Source organism: Rhineura floridana, chromosome 5, assembly GCF_030035675.1.
Source record: "Rhineura floridana isolate rRhiFlo1 chromosome 5, rRhiFlo1.hap2, whole genome shotgun sequence".
Classification (NCBI taxonomy): Eukaryota; Metazoa; Chordata; class Lepidosauria; order Squamata; family Rhineuridae; genus Rhineura; species Rhineura floridana.
The window spans coordinates 76,304,441-76,326,346 of record NC_084484.1 but is presented as its reverse complement, the minus strand read 5'-3'; the positions used below and the strand labels follow the sequence as shown (position 1 = coordinate 76,326,346).

Here is a 21,906-nt window from a genome sequence, read left to right as displayed (position 1 = left end):
TCACTTTGGGCTTTACTGCCATCTAGCATCCGAAGGCAAGAATGCACTGGAGTTAAAACCTGGGCCTCGGGCCCCTCCCACTCCAGTCTTCATTCTTGCCTTCATCCGAGGCAGGTTGGATTGCTGGACAGACTGTAGATAAGTCGTTATTCCTTCTTCCATTTGGCCTTTTTCCTTGTTTCCCTCTCCCCCTTGGTGCTTGGAGGGTGTGCGATTTTTCCTGTATTCTGTTTTGTCCCATTTTTTATTTTTGGGAACCCCTCCCTTTTTCTTGTATTTTTTCTTCTATTTTTTTCTTGTAGTATTTTTTCTTATCTTCTCCTTGGCATTTTTTCCCCTCCTCTTTTGGTGCCTGGGGTTATTCGGGGGTGCGTTGCTGAGGCTTCTGAAGCAGCGGCTGCTGCTTTTCCGTTGTGTGGGGGTCCCGCGGCTGCACCCCCCTTAGCCAAGACTAAACACCTGTCTGGCCACAGTGCGCCCAAGAGGGCACGCTATGTCTCAGCCCTGATCCTGGAGAAACCTCTGCAAGAAGCGGTACCTGCACTCTTTCAGTCTCCTTCTGGGTCATCAGAGGATGAGTTTGAAGGCTTCCCCAGCCAAACTCCTTGCCACTCTGATATCTCCCTTACTCCTCTGACTCCATCTGTGCAGACTCACGTGCCTACACAGGAACATGCTGTACCTGCTCCCCCCCCCCCTTCAGGGCTACAGTTGACTCCAGAATTTCTGCTACAGCTGTGAGAGGTGCTCGGGTGCCTATCTCAACCTCAGCCTCCACCACAGCTGTCCCCTCAGCCCGGAGTCTCACGGCAGTCCAGTTCTACAAGACAACCTGGCTGCCATGATGATGCCCCTCTACCCTCACCTAACCCATTTGATGTGGTCAGGGGCAGATTGGGCGTGGAGCCCTCACAGATGGACGACTACTTAAACTTCTTCCAGGCCGACCCTGACGAATGGAGTGGGGAATCTGATCCAGATGAGGACTATTCTTATCGCCTCTTTGACCCGGCGGATTTCACTCCTCTGTCTCGCAGAGTAATGGACACCCTCGGCATTCAACCGGCACAAACACAACCGGCTGCCCCTCCTGTGAAGGGTGCCAGAGTTCTCAAGTCCCCCAGATCAGTGGATCACTTTATCCCTGTGCCAGATCCCATTAACAAGCTGGCCAGAGAAGAATGGGCCCGCCCTCTGCGCCCATGCCGCTTCTCTCCATTGGCCAACAAGCTGTATACCCTGGCCCCGGAATTCATGTCGTTCCTGAACGTCCCGGGGGTGGACCAACCTATCTCCAATCTTGTTTGTCGGTCTCTCCTCCCGAAAGAGGGAGACTCACAGTTCAAGGATCCCTCTGAGAGGAGGCTCAACTTTGTCCTACGAAAGAACCATGAGGCATCCGCTCACTCCATCTGGGCCTCTGCTGCTGCCTCCATCTTCTCACGGGCCTCCATGATGTGGCTCGATAACCTTCTGGACGACCCTAATCCGGATCCCGCCAAGCTACGAAAGGGCCTACTCAAATTACACAAGGCGGCTGCATTTGTGGCTGACGCCACGTTAGACGCAACCCACCAAGGTGCACGGGCCCTTGCAGCTGAAATTGTAGCTCGTCGAACCCTATGGCTCCAACATTGGGACGCTGATACTACCACCAGAACTAACTTGTCCATGGCTTCATACTCAGGCTCTATGCTCTTTGGTGAGGATGCTCTTAAAGCTGTCCTGGTCGACCCCAAGGACAATCGTAAGCCTGCCTTAGCCACAGCCACAGCCAGAAGACCGCAGACCATTTCGACAGTTTACTCCTTACCGCTCCTTCCAGCCCTTTTGGGGGGGACGACCTGGCGGGCGAGGACGGGATGCCAGGTCTACAGATTTCCGTTCCTCCAAGGCACCCTGGCCCAGACAACGCTTCCAGCTCAGAGCCCAATACCAAGGCAGGCAAGCCCCTTCAGCCTCTTATGGCAGAGGAGCCTGTACCACCATCCGAAAGGCTGCAAGGCATCTACTCCGTCCTCTTCACGGTCCCCAAGCGAGATTCTTCATGGAGGGCGGTCTTAGACCTCAAGTTTGTCAACCGTTTTGTCAAGGACCGCCACTTCAAGATGGAGTCACTGGCGTCAATTGTGGAAGCACTGCAACAAGGGGATTTCCTCGCATCCATCGACTTGAAGGACACTTATTTACACATTCCAATTTGCCGGGATCACAGATGATTCCTGAGATTCTCACTAGGCCAGCACCACTTCCAATACCGTGCCATGCCACTCGGCCTCTCCTTGGCTCCTCGAGTCTTCACCAAAGTGATGGCCACCATGGTGGCATTTCTTCGTCTACAGGGGGTTCATATTTACCCCTATCTGGACGACCTGCTCCTTCGAGCGTGCTCCCAGGACTTGGCCAACAGACAACTCCAGTTCACCCTAGAGGCCCTAGACTCTCACGGCTGGCTGATCAACACCGAAAAGACTCATCTGCAGCCAACCCAGTGCCTCCAGCACCTGGGGGCCATACTGGACACGTCTCTAGCCATGTTTTTTCTGTCCCCAGACCGTATTGCCTCCATCACAGCCATGGCAACCTTACTGATACATCGCTCAAGGGCAGATGTCATGCTCCTGGCACAGCTTCTCGGGTCAATGATTTCCACAATTTACATCGTCCTGTGGGCTGGACATCACTCGAGACCTCTACAATGGGCCGTCCTACCTTTTCAGGCAGACATTGCCAAGTCCAACCATTGTGTGATTCCGCTGGTGGGCAACGACAGCACACCTCAGCAAGGGTACACCATTTCAGGAACCAGTCAGAGACTTAATCACCACAGATGCCAGTCTGTCGGGCTGGGGAGCCCATTGCAACTCCACCTTCGTCCAGGGCGTGTGGTCCACAGAGGACCTAAGTCACAACATAAACTGGCTGGAGCTCAGGGCTGCTCATCTGGCCCTTCGGCACTTCCAGCCACTGTTTTCTCTGCAGCACGTACTCATCCGTACGGACAATGTTTGCGTGAAATCTCATCTCATACCAGGTCCAGGATTCTTCAGGAAGAGGTGACCCGAATCTTTGACTGGGCCGAGAACCATCTACTGTCCTTATGGGCGGAACATCTCAGCGGGGTTCTAAACGTGACTGCCGATTGGCTCAGCAGCCAGCAGGTCAGCCCGGGAGAATGGAAGCTTCATCCGCCAGTGTTCCACCTCCTCCAGCTCCGGTTTGGCTCCCTCTCGGTGGACCTCTTCGCTTCCAGCCACAACCGCCAGCTGCCTCGTTACTTCTCGAGGTACCTAGAGCCAACGGCGGAAGCAGTGGATGCGCTGATAGCACCATGGCCAGGCGGGCTTCTGTATGCCTTCCCTCCGATATCCCTCCTGGGCAGGACATTGACGAAACTCCGACACGAAGGGGCTCGGATTCTCCTGATAGCACCATACTGGCCTTGCAGACCTTGGTTCTCGGACCTTCTCTCGATGTCAGCTGCAGATCCCTGGACCCTTCCGGTCAGGCCGGATCTTCTCACCCAGGGACCAGTTTGGCATCCAGACCCGACCTGGTTGAGCCTGATGGCCTGGCTTTTGAACGGACGCAGTTGAATACTGCCGGACTCTCTCAGGGGGTGATAGACACTATCTTAGCATCGAGACGACCGTCAACTACTCGCATTTACCAGAGTACTTGGCGTGCCTTTTCCAACTGGTGCACCTCCAAAGGCTTTCCGGCATCTCACGCCACTGTACAGCATGTTCTACAGTTCCTATACCGAGGTCTGACATTGGGACTGCGACCGAACACTCTGCGTTGCCATGCCTCCACCATCTCCTCAATCCTGTCCGTTTCCTCATCAGCCGCCCCCCTGGGAGCTCACCCGCTCATCAAATGCTTCTTAAGAGGGGCTGCCTGCCTCTCTCCAGCTGTGCGCCACCACTTTCCCTCCTGGAGCCTCTCTAAGGTCTTGCAAGCCTTACAGCGCCCTCCGTTTGAGCCTCTTGCTTCAGTACCTCTCAGACTGTTATCTTTCAAAGTCCTTTTCCTCGTTGCTATTACTTCTGCGAGGCGGATCTCGGAGCTACAGGCCTTGTCATCGGCCCGTCACCTCTGCGTGTTTCATAAGGACTCGGTAATTCTTTTTTTTTTGTCCATTAATTTTATTCAAATTTTCAAACACAAAACAAAACAAAAAAAGAAACAGATTAAACAATAAAAATAAAATGTTGACTTCCGATTTGTCGCAGATCAGTTGTAGGTCTATGATATATAACAAACCTGTCTCTTAATATATTACAAAATCACTTTCCTCCAGTAGTTATCTTAATTAATCATCAAATCTCATTAACATCACTTTATTCTTTCCGCAAAAAGTCAAAGAGAGGTTTCCACTCCTTGAGAAATATATCCATCGATTTTTCTCCAAATAAACATGTCAATTAATCCATCTCGTCAAGTCTGCTAAGTCCAGTAATTTCAATAGCCATTTTTCCATTATCAGTGTTAATTCCATCTTCCAACTTCCATCCTTGCACCCATAATAATCTTGCTGTCATAGCCATAGTCATATAGTAAGAGTCTGATGGGAATTTCCTTCATCACAAGTATTTCCTTGCCGTCAATTCTGAATGTGTTGCTGAAATATTGTTGTAAAGTCATATCTCTGTTCCTCTTTTTTACGTCTAACATCACGGCTCATTCCACCAGGTCAGCGGCCGCTTTGGCGGCATTTGTAACTAATGCTCCTCTTGCTGACATGTGTAGGGCGTCGGTATGGGCTACCCCTAACTCCTTTGCGAAGCATTATAAGATTGATCGCTATGCTTCGGCTGACGCCTCCTTCGGGAGACATGTCCTCCAACATGTCCTTTCTGAATCGTAAACTCCTGGTAGTCCCTCCCTATTAGGGGGCTGCGTTGGTACATCCCAAAGTGATGGCAGGCTACCTGTGGAAAATGGTCCATTGGACTCACCTGAAGGGTGATTTCTGGATGATTTGTTCCATTTTTATATTCTATCTGCTATAGGTTTTGTGCTCTGTCCTGTTTTCCCTCAGTTAAAACCTGTATTTTTAGGTTGCAAATTCTATAGTGTTTCCTGTTCTGGTTTTCTTCTCTCTGTTTTTTTTGCTTCTGGGGCCTTTGGCCTTTTGTTCCTTTCAGATATACCACTTCGGACTCGTCACAAATGAAGACTGGAGTGGGAGGGGCCCGAGGCCCAGGTTTTAACTCCAGTGCATTCTTGCCTTCGGACACTAGATGGCAGTAAAGCCCACAGTGATGGCAGGCGTACCTGTGAAAATCACCCTTCAGGTGAGTCCAATGGACCATTCTTATCAGGTGACATTAGTATCAATTTAATTTTTGAATGCTTAAGTTCATGTCAATTTCATGGTTCCCAGATTTTTCAGAAAGGAATCTCTCTGGAGGGAAACTGATAACAAATTGGCACACATTTAACCATTCAAACAATACACTGATTTACAGGATTAAATGCAGCTATAATTCTTAATTCATAGTTAAGTGATTACCTGAACCATGGTTAAGGATTGGGTGTAAACCAAGATATGAAAATATAATTTGGAGTGGATTTCTAAACTATACTTTGAATTAGACATGGGTTAAGCGTAGCATCTACACTGAGCAAACCATTATTAAAAGACAGCTACCCCAACAATTCAGCTTTTGCTGGTGTCTGCCCATACATTCTCTCTGTTGAGAGGGCTTAGCTTTACAAGTTAAACCATGGTTTCATGTTACATCTGGAATCTTAACCAGAGTTAAGGAAACAACAAAGCTTTGCCTAGAGGCGCTAATTCCAATTAAATGCTACATCTACACTAGGCTAGACTTTCAAGAGTGCCTTAAGATCTCTGCCATTTACCAATATGTCAGGAAAGCCAGGCCAGCATACAAATATGGCACATTAAGGACCAGAACATTGGTTAAGACTTTTTAAAATGAAACATGAGGTTTCATGGATTTCTGCACAGGTAATTGATCCTCCGTGGCGCAGAGTGGTAAGCGGCGGTAACGCAGCTGAAGCTCTGCTCACGGCCGGAGTTCGATTCCAACAAAAGGAGGAAGTCGAATCTCTGGTAAAAGGGGTCGAGGTCCACTCAGCCTTCCATCCATCCGTGGTCCGTAAAATGAGTACCCGGCATACGCTGGGGGGTAAAGAAAGGCCGGGGAAGGAACTGGCAATCCCACCCCATATATACGGTCTGCCTAGTAAACGTCGCAAGACGGCACCCTAAGAGTCGGAAACAACTCGCACTATAAGTGCAGGGACACCTTTACCTTTTTAAATTGATTTTTATTTTCTCTGCATCTCATACAAATCTGCCCCGATTCTTAAACTGTCTTGAGCAATTAGGAATCTTCCAAATCTTCATCAATAAGACCTACAACGTATTAGCTTGATTTCTCCTTAAAAAAACACCAAATTGGGTAAAAAAAATGTTCTGGCTGTCAAATACTAACTATATTTTACAAGTATTATTATTTATATCCCGCCCTTCCTTCCAGTAGGAGCTATCTTCTTTAGGTAACAGTGTGGAGAACTCTCAATCAAAAAATGTAACATAGGCTGCTTCTTTTAGATTGGCAAAACCCTGTTAAATTAGAATTCTAACCAAGTGTGAGAGGCATAATGCACTTTGAAATCTTCTGGTGTTTGGAGTATTCAAGAAACACAACAACATGCTAAAGAAAATCTCTTGGAATGGAATAAGCCAGACACGCAATCTTTAAAATTAATAGCACTGCACATTGTGTGTGTATGCACACACACGTGCAAAAACAGCTCATCTTCTTGCTCAACTTATAGTTTTTGTTCTAAATGGAGCAAACTTCAATTTTGTTCCACTATATTCCTGAATGTTCTGGGGGAGTTAACCAATAGATGGAGCAGGTGACACTGTTGAAGCCTGTCATGCTGTAAAACAGTGAGGTGCGTCGGACTCTTGACATGGTTGCCCCTGAGCACCCCTCTCTGGCATTGTGGAGCCTGGTTTGCACCTTGGTACACCAGTGAACTAAGGGCAATGAAACAGGGTGGACAACGGCTAGAGTGCAAGCAGCAAAATATGTGCTGTGAGGCTGATCGGACACAAGTAAAACATCATAACCGTGCCTACTGTGTGGCAGTGAGGGCAGTGAAGAAAGCCCACTTCTCTGCCTCCATTGCACCCTCAAGAAGCCGTGAAGTGGAGCTTTTCTGTATTATCAGGGGTCTGTTGACATCAACTACAGGAAATGGAGTTTTAGACCATTCGGAGGCACACTGTGAATTGTTTGCAAGGCACTTTGAGGGTAAAGTTGCTCGCCTCTGTAGCAATCTTGATGCCCCATACACATCTACTGTAGCCCCCAGTGAGGTGTCCAGTGCAAAGTCTGCTGCAACCTCTTGGGAACAGTTTCAGTTGATGTGGCTTGATGACATGGACAAGGTGCTTGTGACGATGCGGCCAGCAACATGCCCTCTCGACTCTTGGCTTATTAAAGCTTGCCGAAGGGGTTTGACTGAGTGGATCCAGGGTGTGGTCAAAGCATTGTTGCGGGAGGGAGTGGTTCCAGCTGCCCTGAAAGAGGCAGTGATCTGACCACTCCTGAAAAAGCCCACCCTGGACACGTTGGTTTGTGACAATTACCGACCAGTTGCAAATATCCCCTTCTAAGGGAAGGTGATTGAGAAGGTTGTGGTGCAGCAATGACAAGTACTCTTGGATGAAACAGATTATCTTGACCCATTCCAGTCTGGGTTCAGGCCTGGCTATGGAACTTAATCAGCCTTGGTTGCCCTGATGGATGACCTTTATCGGGAGGACAAGGGCAGTGAGACCCTGTTATTCTTACTTGATCTCTCAGCAGCTTTTGATACCATTGACCATGGTATCCTTCTAGGCCAGATGGATATTGGAGGCACTGTTTTACAGTGGTTCCAATCCTATCTCCAAGGTTGTTTTCAGAGAATAGCATTGGGTGATTGTCTTTCAGCCCCCTGGCAGTTGTGCTGTGAGGGTACAATCTTGTCCCCCATGCTGTTTAACATCTATGTCAGGCTCTTGGGAGTGGTCATCAGGAGATTTGGGGCAAGGAGTCAACAGTACTCTGACGATACCCAGCTCAATTTCTCTGTAACATCTGAATTGGGAGAGGCTGTGCAAGCCCTGGAGTGCTGCCTAGACTTGGTGGTGGGCTGGATGAGGGCCAATAAAACGAGTCTGAATCCTAGCAAGACGGAGGCGCTGTGGGTTGGTGGCTCCCGAGTTTGGATAATTGGTCAGTTGCCTGCTTTGGATGGGGTCGTACTCCCTCTGAAAGAGCAGGGCCATAGTCTGGGGGTGCTCCTGGATCCATCTGTCACTAGAGGCCCAGGTGACCTCAGTGGCTAGGAGTGCCTTTTACCAGCTTCGGCTGATAAGACAGCTGCGGCTGTTTCTGGACAGGGATAGCCTGACCACTGTTGTCCACGTAATGGTAACCTCCAGACTGGATTACTGTAATGCACTCTATGTGAGGCTACCCTTGAGGTCAGTCCGGAAGCTGCAGCTGGTGTAAAATACGGCTGTGAGATGCTCACTGGGGCAGGGTATCGCCAGCATGTCACCCCGCTGCTGAAATAATTGCACTGGCTGTCCATTAGCTACCGGGTCAGGTTCAAGGTTCTATTTTGGTGTACAAAGCTCTATACAGCTTGGGTCCAGCATACCTGAAAGGCTGTCTTATCCCTTATATACCAAGTCGACCACTGTGCTTTACAGGCAATGGCCTCCTGCAGATACCATCTTACCAGGAGGTCCCTTCTGCACACATAGGAAATGGAGCTTTAGTGTGGTGGCACTGACCCTTTGGAATTTGTTCCCCTTAAATATTAGACAGGCCCCATCTCTGTTATCTTTGTGGTGCCTATTAAGACCTTCTTCTTTCAACAAGCCTTTTGAGACCTTATCCCAGTCTGTCTTCGTGTTGGAATTGCTTTTTAATATGTTTTTAAACCTTTTTTAAAAGGTGTTTTTAAATCCTTTAAAAATGTTTTTAAAGATGTTTTGTTTAAATATATTTTAAAGTCTGTTTTTATGATATTTTTAAATGTTTTTAGTGCCTTTGTTTGCCGTCCTGCGCTCCTACTGGAAGCAATTTTGGGATATAAATCAAATAAATAAATAAGTAAAATTGCTCAAAATATGGAGGGCTCAAACCGGTTTATTGGTTCTATCATCACAGCTAACTAGTTTAACAAACCAGGAAGTATTCATTAAAGCCAGGTGTATGAAGAAAGAATGGAAAGAGAGAGCACTTATGTGCGGCTTGTTGGGCTGGAAATGCAATGTCTGAACCTTATGCAAGTAGAAAGAGATATTGCTGCTATTGCCTGCTCATCCGTGGAGTAACAACTTTTTTGGGGGAGGGGAGAAAAAATGAGAAGACAATTGTCTCATTCAGAGATAATATCAGAAACGTCCTAGAGATGTAGTCAGTAACTGTATTATTGTTTTCCTGCAAGGAGATAATATCCTTGAAGTAATTACAAGGTTAATATGATGTGTAAAGTTCCAACTGAGTATTTTTTTGAACCACAAGTACATTTATTAGACAGAATTAAAGTGTAAGTTAACATAAAACAATTTTAAACTCACATATTAAATTAAAACATGCTATGGAGAAAGGGCAAAAACCCAAAATGGTTACTTAATGTAATTGATATCATATTTATTTATTTGGTTTATATCCCACCCTTTCTCCCAGTAGGAGCCCAGGGTGGCAAAACATTATTCACATATGATTAAAAAATGTTCTATTGAACTCAAAGGGATTTTAAAACATTTAACTTTGTCTGGATCATGCTCAACACATTTTAGATATAACAAAAACACCGACAATAACTCACTTGTAACATTTTAATTTTTTTATATAGAAATCCATGGCCTATTTAAACATACCGTATATTCCGGCGTATAAGATGACTTTTTAACCCAGGAAAATCTTCACAAAAGTTGGGGGTCGTCTTATATGCCGGGTGTCGTCTTATACGCCGGAATATAGTATTTCTCCTGCTTGCAGCCTGGCCCGGCGTCCCCTCCCCTGAGGGGAATCCCCATTGCTCCTCCGTCCCCGCCATCTCCTGCGCGGCCTCCTCCGCCACAAAATGGCGGCCGGGGTGGGCAGCAGCAGCAGCAGCAGCAGCAGCAGCAGCAGCAGCAGCAGCAGCAGCAGCAGCAGCAGCAGCAGCCTCCCCGCGTCCTTCTCCTCCGTGGCGGCCTCGCCTGCGCCGCCTCCCGCCGCTGCTCCTCCGCCCATGGCTGCTCAGGCGAGCGACGGGGCTGCGGCGGCGGTGGCTGCTCCTCCTCGGGCGGCCAACGGTGGGCCGCTTTTGCTGCTCTCGCCGCCGCAGGCCGCGCCGGCACCTCCGCTGACGCACAACCACCGGGCAGCGGCAGCAGCGGCAGCAGCAGCAGCAGCGGGAGGCGGCGGAGGCGGGAACCCACTGCCGACAGCTGCCCCTGCGGCCTCCTCCTCAGCGCCCTCCGCTGCCGCCTCCGGCCTGCTGGCGCCGCGGGAGCCGGCCTACAACTGGCAGGCGACGAAGCCGACGGTGCAGGAGTGCTTCGCCTTCCTCTTCAAGAACGAGGTGCTCAGCGACATCCACTTCTTGGTGGGCAAAGGTCGGTGCGGGCTATGGGGCGAGGGGGCGCTGGCCACGCAGGGAAGAAAGGGGAGAGGGACGCTGGCTTTTTAAACGGGGATCAGGGTCTTTCTTGCGGCTGGGGGCGGGTTGCTATGGGGGCAAGCGGGTTGAAGAGTTGTGGCTGTGGTTGGGGGGCTGTTATTCCGGCGTATAAGACAACTTTTTAACCCAGGAAAATCTTCTCAAAAGTTGGGGGTTGTCTTATACGCCCAGTCGTCTTATACGCCGGAATATACGGTACTCACCCACCCTCAAACCAAAAGAGAGATAAAAAAACCCAAGAGGATTGCACTTTAGTCTATGTGAATTTCTAATTCTTTCTGTCTAGCCTTCCTTGCTGTGCACACAATGAACAATACCTGAGATGAAAGAGTTCAGGTCAGGCTGTAGAGACTTGAACTGGTTGATGTAATATTCTCGTTGCTCTTCAGTTATTCTCCAGGGGTCATCTGGGTAATTACTACTGCTGTCCTGTGGTTCTCTCTCTACTGAAAAAGACTTAAAAAAGGTCAAAGTATCATTTGGAAGGGTAGAGAAAAAGCTGGGATTTCTGAAGTTTCAAAGCATTAAACTTAACTTTGTTCTTACTCTTTAGTTCTTTTTAATATAAATGGATGGGGACAGCCTGAAATTAATAATAGTCCTGTTGGGTTTACAATAAATGCCTTTATTCACAGCATTACAGGAGGTTTTACATACATGAAGATACACATTAGGCTGATTCGAGTAAAACACTAAATCATGGTTCAGCATTATGAGAATGAGCCTAGTTGTGCCTTGGGTTCATGTGTCTCTCCCCTCTTCCTTCAACATGGCCACAAGGAGCTTGGAAGCATTTGTCTCCATTTTAGATTAGGAACAGCTTACTCAACATCTGAACCCAACAAACTAAGGTTAATCTTAAATATGATTGTTGAAACAGGCATACTTCAAACCCCAATTTAAGAAATCGGCATGTTTAACTAAAAACCAGGATTAACCGCTGCTTAGGGTTTAGATGTAACACTAAAATGTAGTCAATCTAAAACAGAAGCAGAAACTTCTGATCTCCTCTTTGGGGCCAAACCAGAGACGGGAAGGGCAGCATGAGGCTGGAGGCTTGATGTAATTCATCCTTGTAATGCTGAAACATTGTTTAATGTTATGTGCTAATGCTCTCATAGTGCTACAGATACTTAACAAATCTGAGACTTTTCAATGAAGCATTTTCAAAAATGGATAAATGAACAAAAATCCGTACAACTTCAACAACCATTAGAATATCATCTTCACCAGCAGAGTTCTCACATGAATTTCCAAAAAAATTAGACTATTTTTAGGTGTGAAATATAATAGAAACAATGTCCTTAAGATTGTGCTTCTACTATTATGGAGGTTCATGAGGATTTGCTTTTTAAAGGTAAATATTGGTTTTATTTATTTATTACATTTATATCCTGCCCTTCCTCCCAAAGGGAGATATATAAACTAAGTCATGCCTGTATCATTCTGAACAAGCTATCAAATTAAAAAATAATTTTATAACGGTTTAATAATAAAAATAAGCAATAATAGGTGGATTTTGTGAGAAAGGCTATTACTAGCTTCCGAAATAAATGGCTGAACTAGCTTTGAGATTTCTGAAACCAAGGAAAAAAGAACTATTCCAGGTGTAGATAGGGACAAGTGGTCTGATTGGTGCAAGTCTTTCTCAAAACAGGAAGGAGACAATACAGGCCATGCAGTCAGGTCACGCAGGCAGGCAGCATCCTAGGAGATACATACAGACTTGCCCTTCTGCTGTTTCAGAAGGGGCCGATATCTACCTTAGGCTCCTCTCAGTGCCACCTTCCATGTTATTCTGAAGGGACTCCTGATTTTCTAGAGCAGCTTTCCAAGGGGAAAGGCAAATGAGGAAATCAGTGAAGATCACCTCTGTCTCCTTTTCTCCAGGACAGTCTATCCTGGTCAGAGTTTCCCACACAGGTAATCTGGATCCAACCCATTAAATATCTAGGCAAACACTCCAGGAAGCAAGACATGCACAGAAGTAGGATGCTACTAGATTCCCCATTAAACTGCAATCCTATCGATACAGTGACATGAAACCCTAATTCACATAGCTACTCATGTTGTTCATTAGTAAGAAGTTCTCACTATACCTTTGGCCCATTTAGATCACATACACAATAAACAAAATCTTGGCAACCAAGAAGGTTGCTCTACCTCTGACAAAAGTCTACACATTTCATTGTGAGGATGCTTCAACTTAGCCCCTTCTCTGTCTCATATGTTTTCTAGGGCTCAAATTATATTTCCCCATAGACAAAAAGTGACCCCTAGAAGCTGTTCATTATATTTTAATACTCTATATGTTTTTATCTGATTTTATCAGACATTGTATGTTGCCTTGAGAAAATATTTTATTTTGAAAGGCAGCTAACAAGTTTATTAAACAAACAAGAACTGAAAGATTAATTTTACTTCCATATTGGCCTGTGGTAGTTTTCTAGCGAATACAACTGTTTTTAGCTACTGGATAGTCTGTCTGCAGCTTCATTTAAGATTGCCTCACACATTATTGATCATAAAATCGTACTGTTTGTCAATAATTATTTCAGACAACATAGGTGCTTTCCTTTTAAACATCTTTATGTCCCAAGCAATTTATTACCTGAATGAGAGACGAATGTGATGGAACTGAATTGAATCCATAATTCCCTAAAGTTGATCCATCTTGCTGGAGAGTTGTATGTTTACCTTCATAGGAACCTAAGGAAGATTAAGGGGGAAATAAAATTTGAACCTTTGCTAAAGTTGTGCAAAATACCACACCACAATCCCTCACTTAACCAATTAAAGCCTGATTCTCAAAACACTACTTTTCATATTGTAAACTAGTGACCAAATATTCACTGCATGTGTCTAATTTTTTTAATACACACCCATTAAAAGCATAATATGAGAACACTTTTTTGTCTAAGTATCGTACTGCAGAGAATGAAGCCAATGCTGTTTAGGATATATGCTAACATCAAGGATAACATTAATGAACAAGGATTTATTGATGGCAGCATAGGAGCTTGATTCAAAACAACCACAGTTAGTGTTAGCCAAGTGAAAACTCTGGTATTTGCCAAGCAGAGAAAATTACCCAGTGTTCTAAAGGAGCATCACAAATAATAATTGTTAAATACATATTTATACCACATACCTATTTGGAAGCATGTTTTACTAAAAGCCACTAAAACTTGCATCCAAATAAATATCAAGTCTGGACATTCAGCTTTCTGTTACATCTTGCACAAGTGAAAAATAGGATTTAGGTTTTAAACAGAACTGTAGTTCATTAGATCCCTTGAAAATGAAACTGTCCTGAATGAAACGGGCTCTGACAGAAGGGGAGGAGTGCTGAAAATCAGGTAAACACATCTCTCATGAATTGGAGCTGTACTCATATAAGGGGACTCTGCCAGATTTTCAGCAACTTTTGTTTTCTTTTCAGGCCTGCACACCACAGCCCATAAGAGGTTTTTCAAGTGGTGGTGATGCTGCTGGGAAGTTACGTGCTACCCACCTTCTTCTGGATCGGATCCACTTTCTACCCACTTCTTTGGATACAAGCCTGAATTTTACCAGGTTTTATTAGACTGTTTCCCCAACAACAACAAAAGGCAGAACAACCCAGATGTGTTGGTCAGTGAAGCATTCTGTGAGACTCACAGACAGGGTTTTTAGCAGAGAGAGTGAAACCTGAAGCAGAAGGGTTAAGCTGGAAGAACAGAGCGCCAGGTTTGCCAAGGTCAGCAGCTGGCTGGCAAGCAGATAAGAAGGGACTCTTGCAGAAGCTCTGTGTGGGGGAAAAGTCGTTTGTGGAGAGAACTGTGTCTAATGTCTTTGCCTAGTAAAGACTCTTACAAGAAACTTGCCTGGCCTGGCTCATTTACTGTTCTATGCGACACTTGGATTTCTTCCTTGTATGATTTCTATACGCACGCACCGACAAGATGTGTGTGTAGAACCCATGACAGAGCAGCTGTCGCTTCAAAGCCATGCCAGGGTGAGAGGTGGAGGGGATGGCTTTTCCCTGCTTCTATTTCTTTTTTTAAAAACAAAACAAAACCCTTCCACTAACTCCAGTGAGAAGGCTCTTACTACAGCAGGAAAACTTAACACTAGTTGTTGACAATTCTTCATCATAATTTGTTCTAAGGCTAGCCAAAAAAGCAAATTAACTTCATCCACATCCTATATTAAAAAGTGTTGAGAGCATAAATTTGTCAGCAGATGCCTTTTCCAATTTAAACTAATTCTCAGGAAGAGGAAGACAAGACTGAATAATGAGGAAGCACACAAGTTGAATCAGTTTCTAAAAATATTGATGTAATTAATACAGGAAATTGTTAGTCTGGTTCTTTGCTTTTATGATTAGATTACTCCAAAGCAGATCTCATCGTACCTCCATGCTGCTGCTGTTCAAGTCCACTTCTCAGTACACCATACCCATAACTCAAGGGAACCCTCTGGTAGGTTGATGGAGAAGCAGGGGGTGAACCCATGGGAGACATGGGGGGAGACTTTGCTTCTTGCTTCAAAATAAAAATAACGAAACAAAATATAACAGGACTCCGAATTCAGGCTTGTCCATAGTTATAGTGATTTCATCTCAAGTGCAGTAGAACATTACATTGTTTAAAAAATGCTCACATAAATTCTCCTTTGCCAATTCTGGTATTAAATATTTTCTGAAAATTCACAATTTCATGTCAGTATTTGAAATTCACTGATATATTATTTCAGTATTTGATATCTGACATCTAAATTACAATAGTATGCTAATATTTGACTGTATTTGACACTTGGCATGGAACAGTTTTTACTATCCAACATGATTTGATACATGATAGGTCCCAAATATCAAACGAAAAAGATTGCTGGCTCTTTCTTCTGGCTTTCATGCTAGCCATGGAGGAAGTCAAGCCCCTTCCTTCTATGGTTAGCACAAAATGCAACAAGATGGTGGCAGAGGGACAAAGTAATCCATCCCATCTTCACCAGTCCGCTGTATTTCTGTGCTGGAAGTATGGGAGGTGAAGCCAGCATGCAGCATAAAATCAAGCACAGTGGTGGTGGTGCAGGCAGGGAAAGCTTCATGCCTCCTCCACTAGCCTGCTATGTTTCTAGCCTTTTTTTCCTGGCCTGCTTTTTACTCATATGAGGGGCTGGCAAAAACAAAAAAAGATGGAATGCTCTGTCCAAACTTCATCAGCTCTCTTATGAGCAAAAAGTAAATATTTTGCAGGGCAAGCAGCAACCTTTGGTGGCAAATTTCCAAATGTCCATGCCATTGCATTCCACCGACCTTCTACACAACTGGCAAAACACATACATTGGAAGTAGAAGGAAAGCATGTAGCATTGATGTTTCATACAATAAACTGTGTTCCATTCTAACAGCTGAGCAATTTCACTTCTCCACCTCAATTAGCACATCTGGACAACTAAAGACTATTCACAGCAAAAGGAGGTAGCAATCTATGGTAAAAAGCAAATTCTTAATGCTTTTCAAGAGTTTTCCACTTTTATCCACAATTTGTCATGTTGTCCAACCTGACAGAGGTTAATATTACCTATGGTTTCTTTGAAATAAGCCAGCATTAACCACAGTGCATCAATTCAGACCATACAAGTAGCTGTGGGTAAGTAAAGGTTGAAGTGAAAACTTCTGCACTCCTCCTCATGGCCACACCAGAGGACAGAAGGAAATGTGTGAGCCTGAGACTTGTTCACATCATGCTAAATTATGGTGTACTTTAGTGAGATATCTTAATGCAGCCAGTGTGCCTAGAAAACAAGACATTAGTCTTATAGTTAGTTTGCACTGCAAAATTTCTACTTTGCAAAGGGACTTTACCTGTTTTTCTCCTTCATCCAGTCTTCTGAAGCAATTTTTTTCAAGTGTTGCATATGAAATCTGACATTTGGTTCCATGTACTTCTGCTGGATGACTGTACCTTACTTCACTATCAGTTTTCAGTGCCATAAATCGAGGCAAGGGCAATTCTTAAGTAACAGAAATAAAGACCAAAACAAAACCTTCATGGAACAATACATATCAAAACAAAGCTCCCTACTACAAAAGTGAATCCAAGATTTAATGAAGTTAAAAGAATTCTTATCCAAAAGTATGCTCATTCTTACACAATCAACAAAACACAATTGTTTGCCTCATTTATTGACCAATAGACTTCTCTCGGAATATAAACATTTCTAATGGGGTACTCCTCCATGATCTTGAAAAATGAAATTTGGTACACATGGAGTCTTGACTGGTAGAAAAGAACAAAACAGAGTGGACATTTTTGCATTTAGCAGCTAAACACAGAAAATCATGTTTGCACTGTGAATAATTTACAGAGGGCCACAACACTTTTTGCCAACAAGAGGATTCTGAGGGAGAATTTGGCCAGGAGAAAATTACTGAAAATAATTCTGGAGCTGTCCTCCTCTCCTTACACTTTGACCCAGGACTAGGCAACATGGTGTTCTCCAGATACTGCTGGGCTACAACTCCCACCATTCCTGACCACTGATCATGCTGGTTAGGATTGTGTGATATTCTCCACAAGACCACAACCCTCAGCCCCCTCTTCTGCCAGAGGACAGGGCTCAGAGCTGTTCTTGGTCCCTGCTCTTGAACCTAAGAATTTCAGGTCGTCATAGGGTAGGACTGAAGACAGCCTCTTCCTTCCCACTCCCTCCCACATTCATACAGTCTTCCTTGGAGACTTTTCTGCTTTTCTTTCTGATCTGTTCTCCATCCTCTTTTCCCCTCTCTGCATATGGTTTATGAAGCAGAAACAGTCCCTCCCTTTCCTCTGTTCTTTAAGCCCCACCCTCCTGCAGTACACCTGGGCATGATTCCAAACAGCTGGCTTGGATGGGGAGGCAAACAAGCTCAGCATCTCCTCTAGCCTCATCACAGGCTTATAGGAGTTGCATTCCAATAGCATTCGGAAAACACCACATTGTGCATCCCTGCTCTAACCTGAGCTCCATTCCTCTCTTTATAGTTAGAAGTTGCATTCCCATCTGGAAGCTTTGAAAAAAGTTTACAGAATGAAAGCAAATAAAATCAACAAGCACAATATTAAAATGCAAAGTTTAAAAAACATCAAAAGAAAGAGACCCTCTTTAGTAGAGGTAACATTACTGTCATTAAACGGCATAGATGGAGTTGGGTCAGAAAGCTGCCATCGAGCTGCCCCTGAAAATTGATTTCTGGGCATAAAAAATTGGAGGGCATTCTTTTTGCAGGCTATGTTAAGACAAAGTTGACAACTAAGGAAGTGTGTAAAAGGATATCCTGACTTTCCATTTCTTTCTCTGTGTTTGTTTCCCAATAATTCTTTGTGTCTCTGCACTGGAGAGAGAAACTAAGCCAAATCTGCTATAAGTATAAGTAAACAGTAGAACTTGGCTGCCCCAAAATAAAATCAAACCAAACCTTGTATAATAAGAGAGAACCAAATATCAAAAAAGATTTGAGAAAAGAGACTCCCTTGTGTTTGTCCTTGATGCAACAGGATTAAATTGTACCATTTTTAAGAATACAAATAAATGCAATCCAATCAATTGTTATGCATGGGAATAATGCAAATTAAATATCAAGTAATGTAAGAATGGCAGAAACAAGTACATAATGATCACATGCAATACATAATTATTACATTCAATTGACCTGGTGCAGATATAATACTTAACCATAGTTAGTGCTGACCATAGTTTGTTGCCTTGACCATGGTTGACTCTCAAACGTACAGTAAAACTGTGATTATCTTGGTAAGTTAAATCTGAGCCCAGACTGCATATACAAGAAGATACTAGCGAGATCTGTTTGTCACTTTTCACAAAAAGTCTGGACAGGTAGGGGGACTGCCTAAGGTTGCAATCCTGAACACCAGTGGAGGCTAACTCATTAGAGCAAATGGGGCACTGCCACACTAACCTCAAGTTTGCCCTCAGCCAGCCCCCACTTACTTGCCTTCTTACATAAATCCAATCCTGGGGGTGGCAGTGACTGTCAGCTTCCTCCTGCTTACTCTCAGTGCTTCCCTTGCAGAACTCAACAGAGGGGAAGATGAGGACAAAATCAGAATTAGTTAGTTCTTCCTGTAATTGGTTGGCTCCTCCCTCACCCCTGTCTCTCTGCTCCCCCCATCAGTCTCAATGTGCATTAGCCATCATAGCTAAATACACTTAGTAGGAAGTAGGCCTCATGGAGCCAGAAGTAAGTCCCACTTTGTTCCACAGGGCTTACTCTTTAGAAAGTTTGAGTAAATATGCAGAGGATTTCATTGTTAATCATGCTGTTAATCTGTTCAGTGCAGATATAACTCAGCAAAGTTAATGAAAACCATTGTTTGCAAATCCTTCTCAAACCATGGCTTTACATCCTGGCTTGCAGCCTATATTTAATTATAGCTTAGATATTTGGACATAACATTTAATAGGACAATAGCTTTAGAAGGATAGGACAACAGCTTTAGAAATCAAGCAGCAGTTTTCTATCCATCACACAAAACACCTTATAAATCCACTCTTTTGAATTTACACAACATAAATAATTTATAAAGTGACCATCTCCAATAGGATTCTGCTATATGAACACTTTGGAATAAAGGAAGACAACGAGGGTTCAAAAAGATTCTATAAATTAAATCAATTTAGTCCAGTAAGTTACCATTCTGAATGCTTTCAATTCGTACTGGGAGACCAGATTGTGCAGCAGCAATTAACTTCAGAGCAGCATAAAACTGAGCACGACCAAAATAACCAACGCGTTTAGCACCACACAGTTCTGTAATCTGAAAGAAAAAAAGGGAAGGATGGTGGGGACTGAGTCCACATAATTAAAATACTTAATGCTTTCAAAGTAACAATTAGTTGCAGCTGAAACTGTTAAGGATGCACAATACTGAAGAAAAGCTGAAGTTGTATTTGCATAGAGATAAACTGCTGGTGCACACATCTGGTCTACATTCTGCACCTCAAAAGAGAATAGTTCACATTCAATCACAGAGGCAGTTTCCCCATAGACTCTCATTCACCTATTATAAATTTACCTTCCCCTACTCCAAACTGAGCTATGCATTATGTATCTTCACACAACTCAGTTCTTTTGTCATCCTTGTACAGAAACCTGAATACATATCAATAGGGAGCATATGGGAAACTTTAAAAATAAAAAACAGGTACAAAAAAAAGATGTTGGGTTATCTAAATTCCTCCCTCCCTCAATATAGTCAGGAAGAAAATGTTTCCTCAAGAGCAGAACAAAAAACATTTCATTGGGTTGTTTCCAAACGTTTCCATCCTCTAGCATTAGTAGTCCTAGAATGATTCCTATTGGAAGAAGAGAACCTTTGGGAACAACATTACCTTCTATAGCAGGGGTTGCCAATGAGGTGCCTTGTGGGTGCAATGGTGCCTTTCAGATCTTCCCTTGGTGCCCACAAAACTACTTACTGCCCTTTGGTTATGAGGGGGTGAGGGTTGTTACCTTTTTCTAGTACAGAGGTGAAGCTGGAAGCACTGGCACAATTTCCCATTTCCCGGTTCAGCTCTATGTACTTTTCAAAGCTCAGATTAATTCTAACCTTTACTTAGATCCCTTGGAAAAGCAAAGGGTGTGTGTGTATTTTGTACACTCTCTCTTTCTTTTTCTCTCATGGGGAGGGGAATGATCCAAAGAGAAATGATAAAAGGGGGTTGTGCTGCCAAGTTTTAAAAGGTTGGCAGCCCCTGTTCTACAGAGTGCAGAACTAGGAGCACAGTTAAGAGGAACAGCTCCTTCTCAGCTTTTTAAAGATCCCACCATTCAAATTCTACAGAGTAAAAGCTTTTGCCAGGCAGCTCAGTATGGACACAACTAATACCACTATGCTTCAGGCTGTTTTCTGTAGTTGTGGTTCCAGATTGTGGACAGAAAGCTGTGATCTAAACTGTGGGGTGGAAGGGCAGCTAAATAACCTCAGATGTATCCTGCCAATCCCAACTAGAATGCTCTGGTTAAGGCTGGAAGATGAGAGGAGCATGAGTAGCCTTTTCCTGATGATCCATTATCATTCTCAAAGCAGTATTTTTAGTAATAGTAGGTTTCTATGCATTACACAGGACAGCCTACAAATACACTCCAGTTTTTCTTCTAACATACTCATGATTTATAATGTTATCACCTCCAATGGAATTTTCCTATATGATCATTTTGCCATACAGACCTCTAGCCTTGTCAAGCCCAATACAGCAACAACAGGTGTGCTGAAGAGATATAATCACAGAACAGGGTAAATGTGGGCTGCTTGCTTTTCTTTCTTTTTTTTAAAGGACATATGACCTGTACTCTAAAAAGCCAACTTTCTGAAAAACAGTAAACCCTTTCCTGTTTGAGCTGACAATCAACAAAGCATGCAGACGTGTAGCCAATTTTAACACTGTATTGTACTTTATTTTTTCAAGTTCGTGAAAGGCTGTCACACAGAGGAGGGCCATTATCTCTTCTCAATCATCTCAGAGTGCAGGACATGGAATAATGGGCTCAAGTTACAGGAAGCCAGATTTTGGGTAAACATCAGAAAAAACTTTTTAACTATTAGAGTAATAGGACCAATGACCTAGGGAGGTGGTGGGCTCTCTGGCACTGGAGACAATCAAAAGGCAGCTGGACAGCCACCTGTTGGGTATGCTTTAACTTGGATTCCTGCATTGAGCAGGAAGTTGGACTCAATGGCCCTTCCAACTCAGCTATTCCACTATTCTATTTTTAACTGTTATCTACCTTGAGTCCTTGGAAAATCATGGCACAAAAACTGAATTAAAACATTCTCAAGTATGCCATAACTAACCACATCGTAGAATTTGTAGATGGCTGAGGAGAACAATCCTAAGTAAACTTTGATGTTCTGTAGTCCCATCTTTCACTAACTAGGAAATAAATGAGCAACTGAATGCATTTTTGTCTTTACCTCTAAGAGGTTTTTGGGACTGTAGTATTTAAAAAACAACTAATCCCACCACTAGTAGCAAAGTACTTCATTAACAAATGTCCTTAAGATTCGGCCAAAAGTTAAAGCACCCTTAAGAACAATACTGAAACTGAAAAAAGCTAGAGTTCTTTTTTCTTTCAGTTTTTCACCTGCAAGTGGAAACACTCCTGTGATAAACAATCCATAGTGCTTTGTCCAAAAACACA

At 44.0% G+C, this 21,906-nt stretch overlaps 1 protein-coding gene across 7 annotated transcripts in view; it reads right to left on the bottom strand.

The window, feature by feature from the left end:
• REPS2 (RALBP1 associated Eps domain containing 2) overlaps positions 1-21,906 on the bottom strand; it is a 162,036-nt gene that overhangs the window by 90,262 nt on the left and 49,868 nt on the right. For 5 of the 7 annotated variants that reach the window (XM_061627193.1, XM_061627191.1, XM_061627192.1 and 2 more), the window contains 5 exons: positions 19,399-19,522; positions 16,570-16,718; positions 15,116-15,245; positions 13,331-13,428; positions 11,037-11,175 (listed from right to left, as the gene is read on the bottom strand). In XM_061627193.1, the coding sequence (XP_061483177.1) occupies positions 11,037-11,175; positions 13,331-13,428; positions 15,116-15,245; positions 16,570-16,718; positions 19,399-19,522 (640 nt within the window). Of the gene's footprint in view, positions 1-11,036; positions 11,176-13,330; positions 13,429-15,115; positions 15,246-16,569; positions 16,719-19,398; positions 19,523-20,096; positions 20,179-20,217; positions 20,280-21,906 lie in introns of those variants that run through there. The other 2 variants (XM_061627198.1, XM_061627195.1) reach the window with 2 other exon arrangements.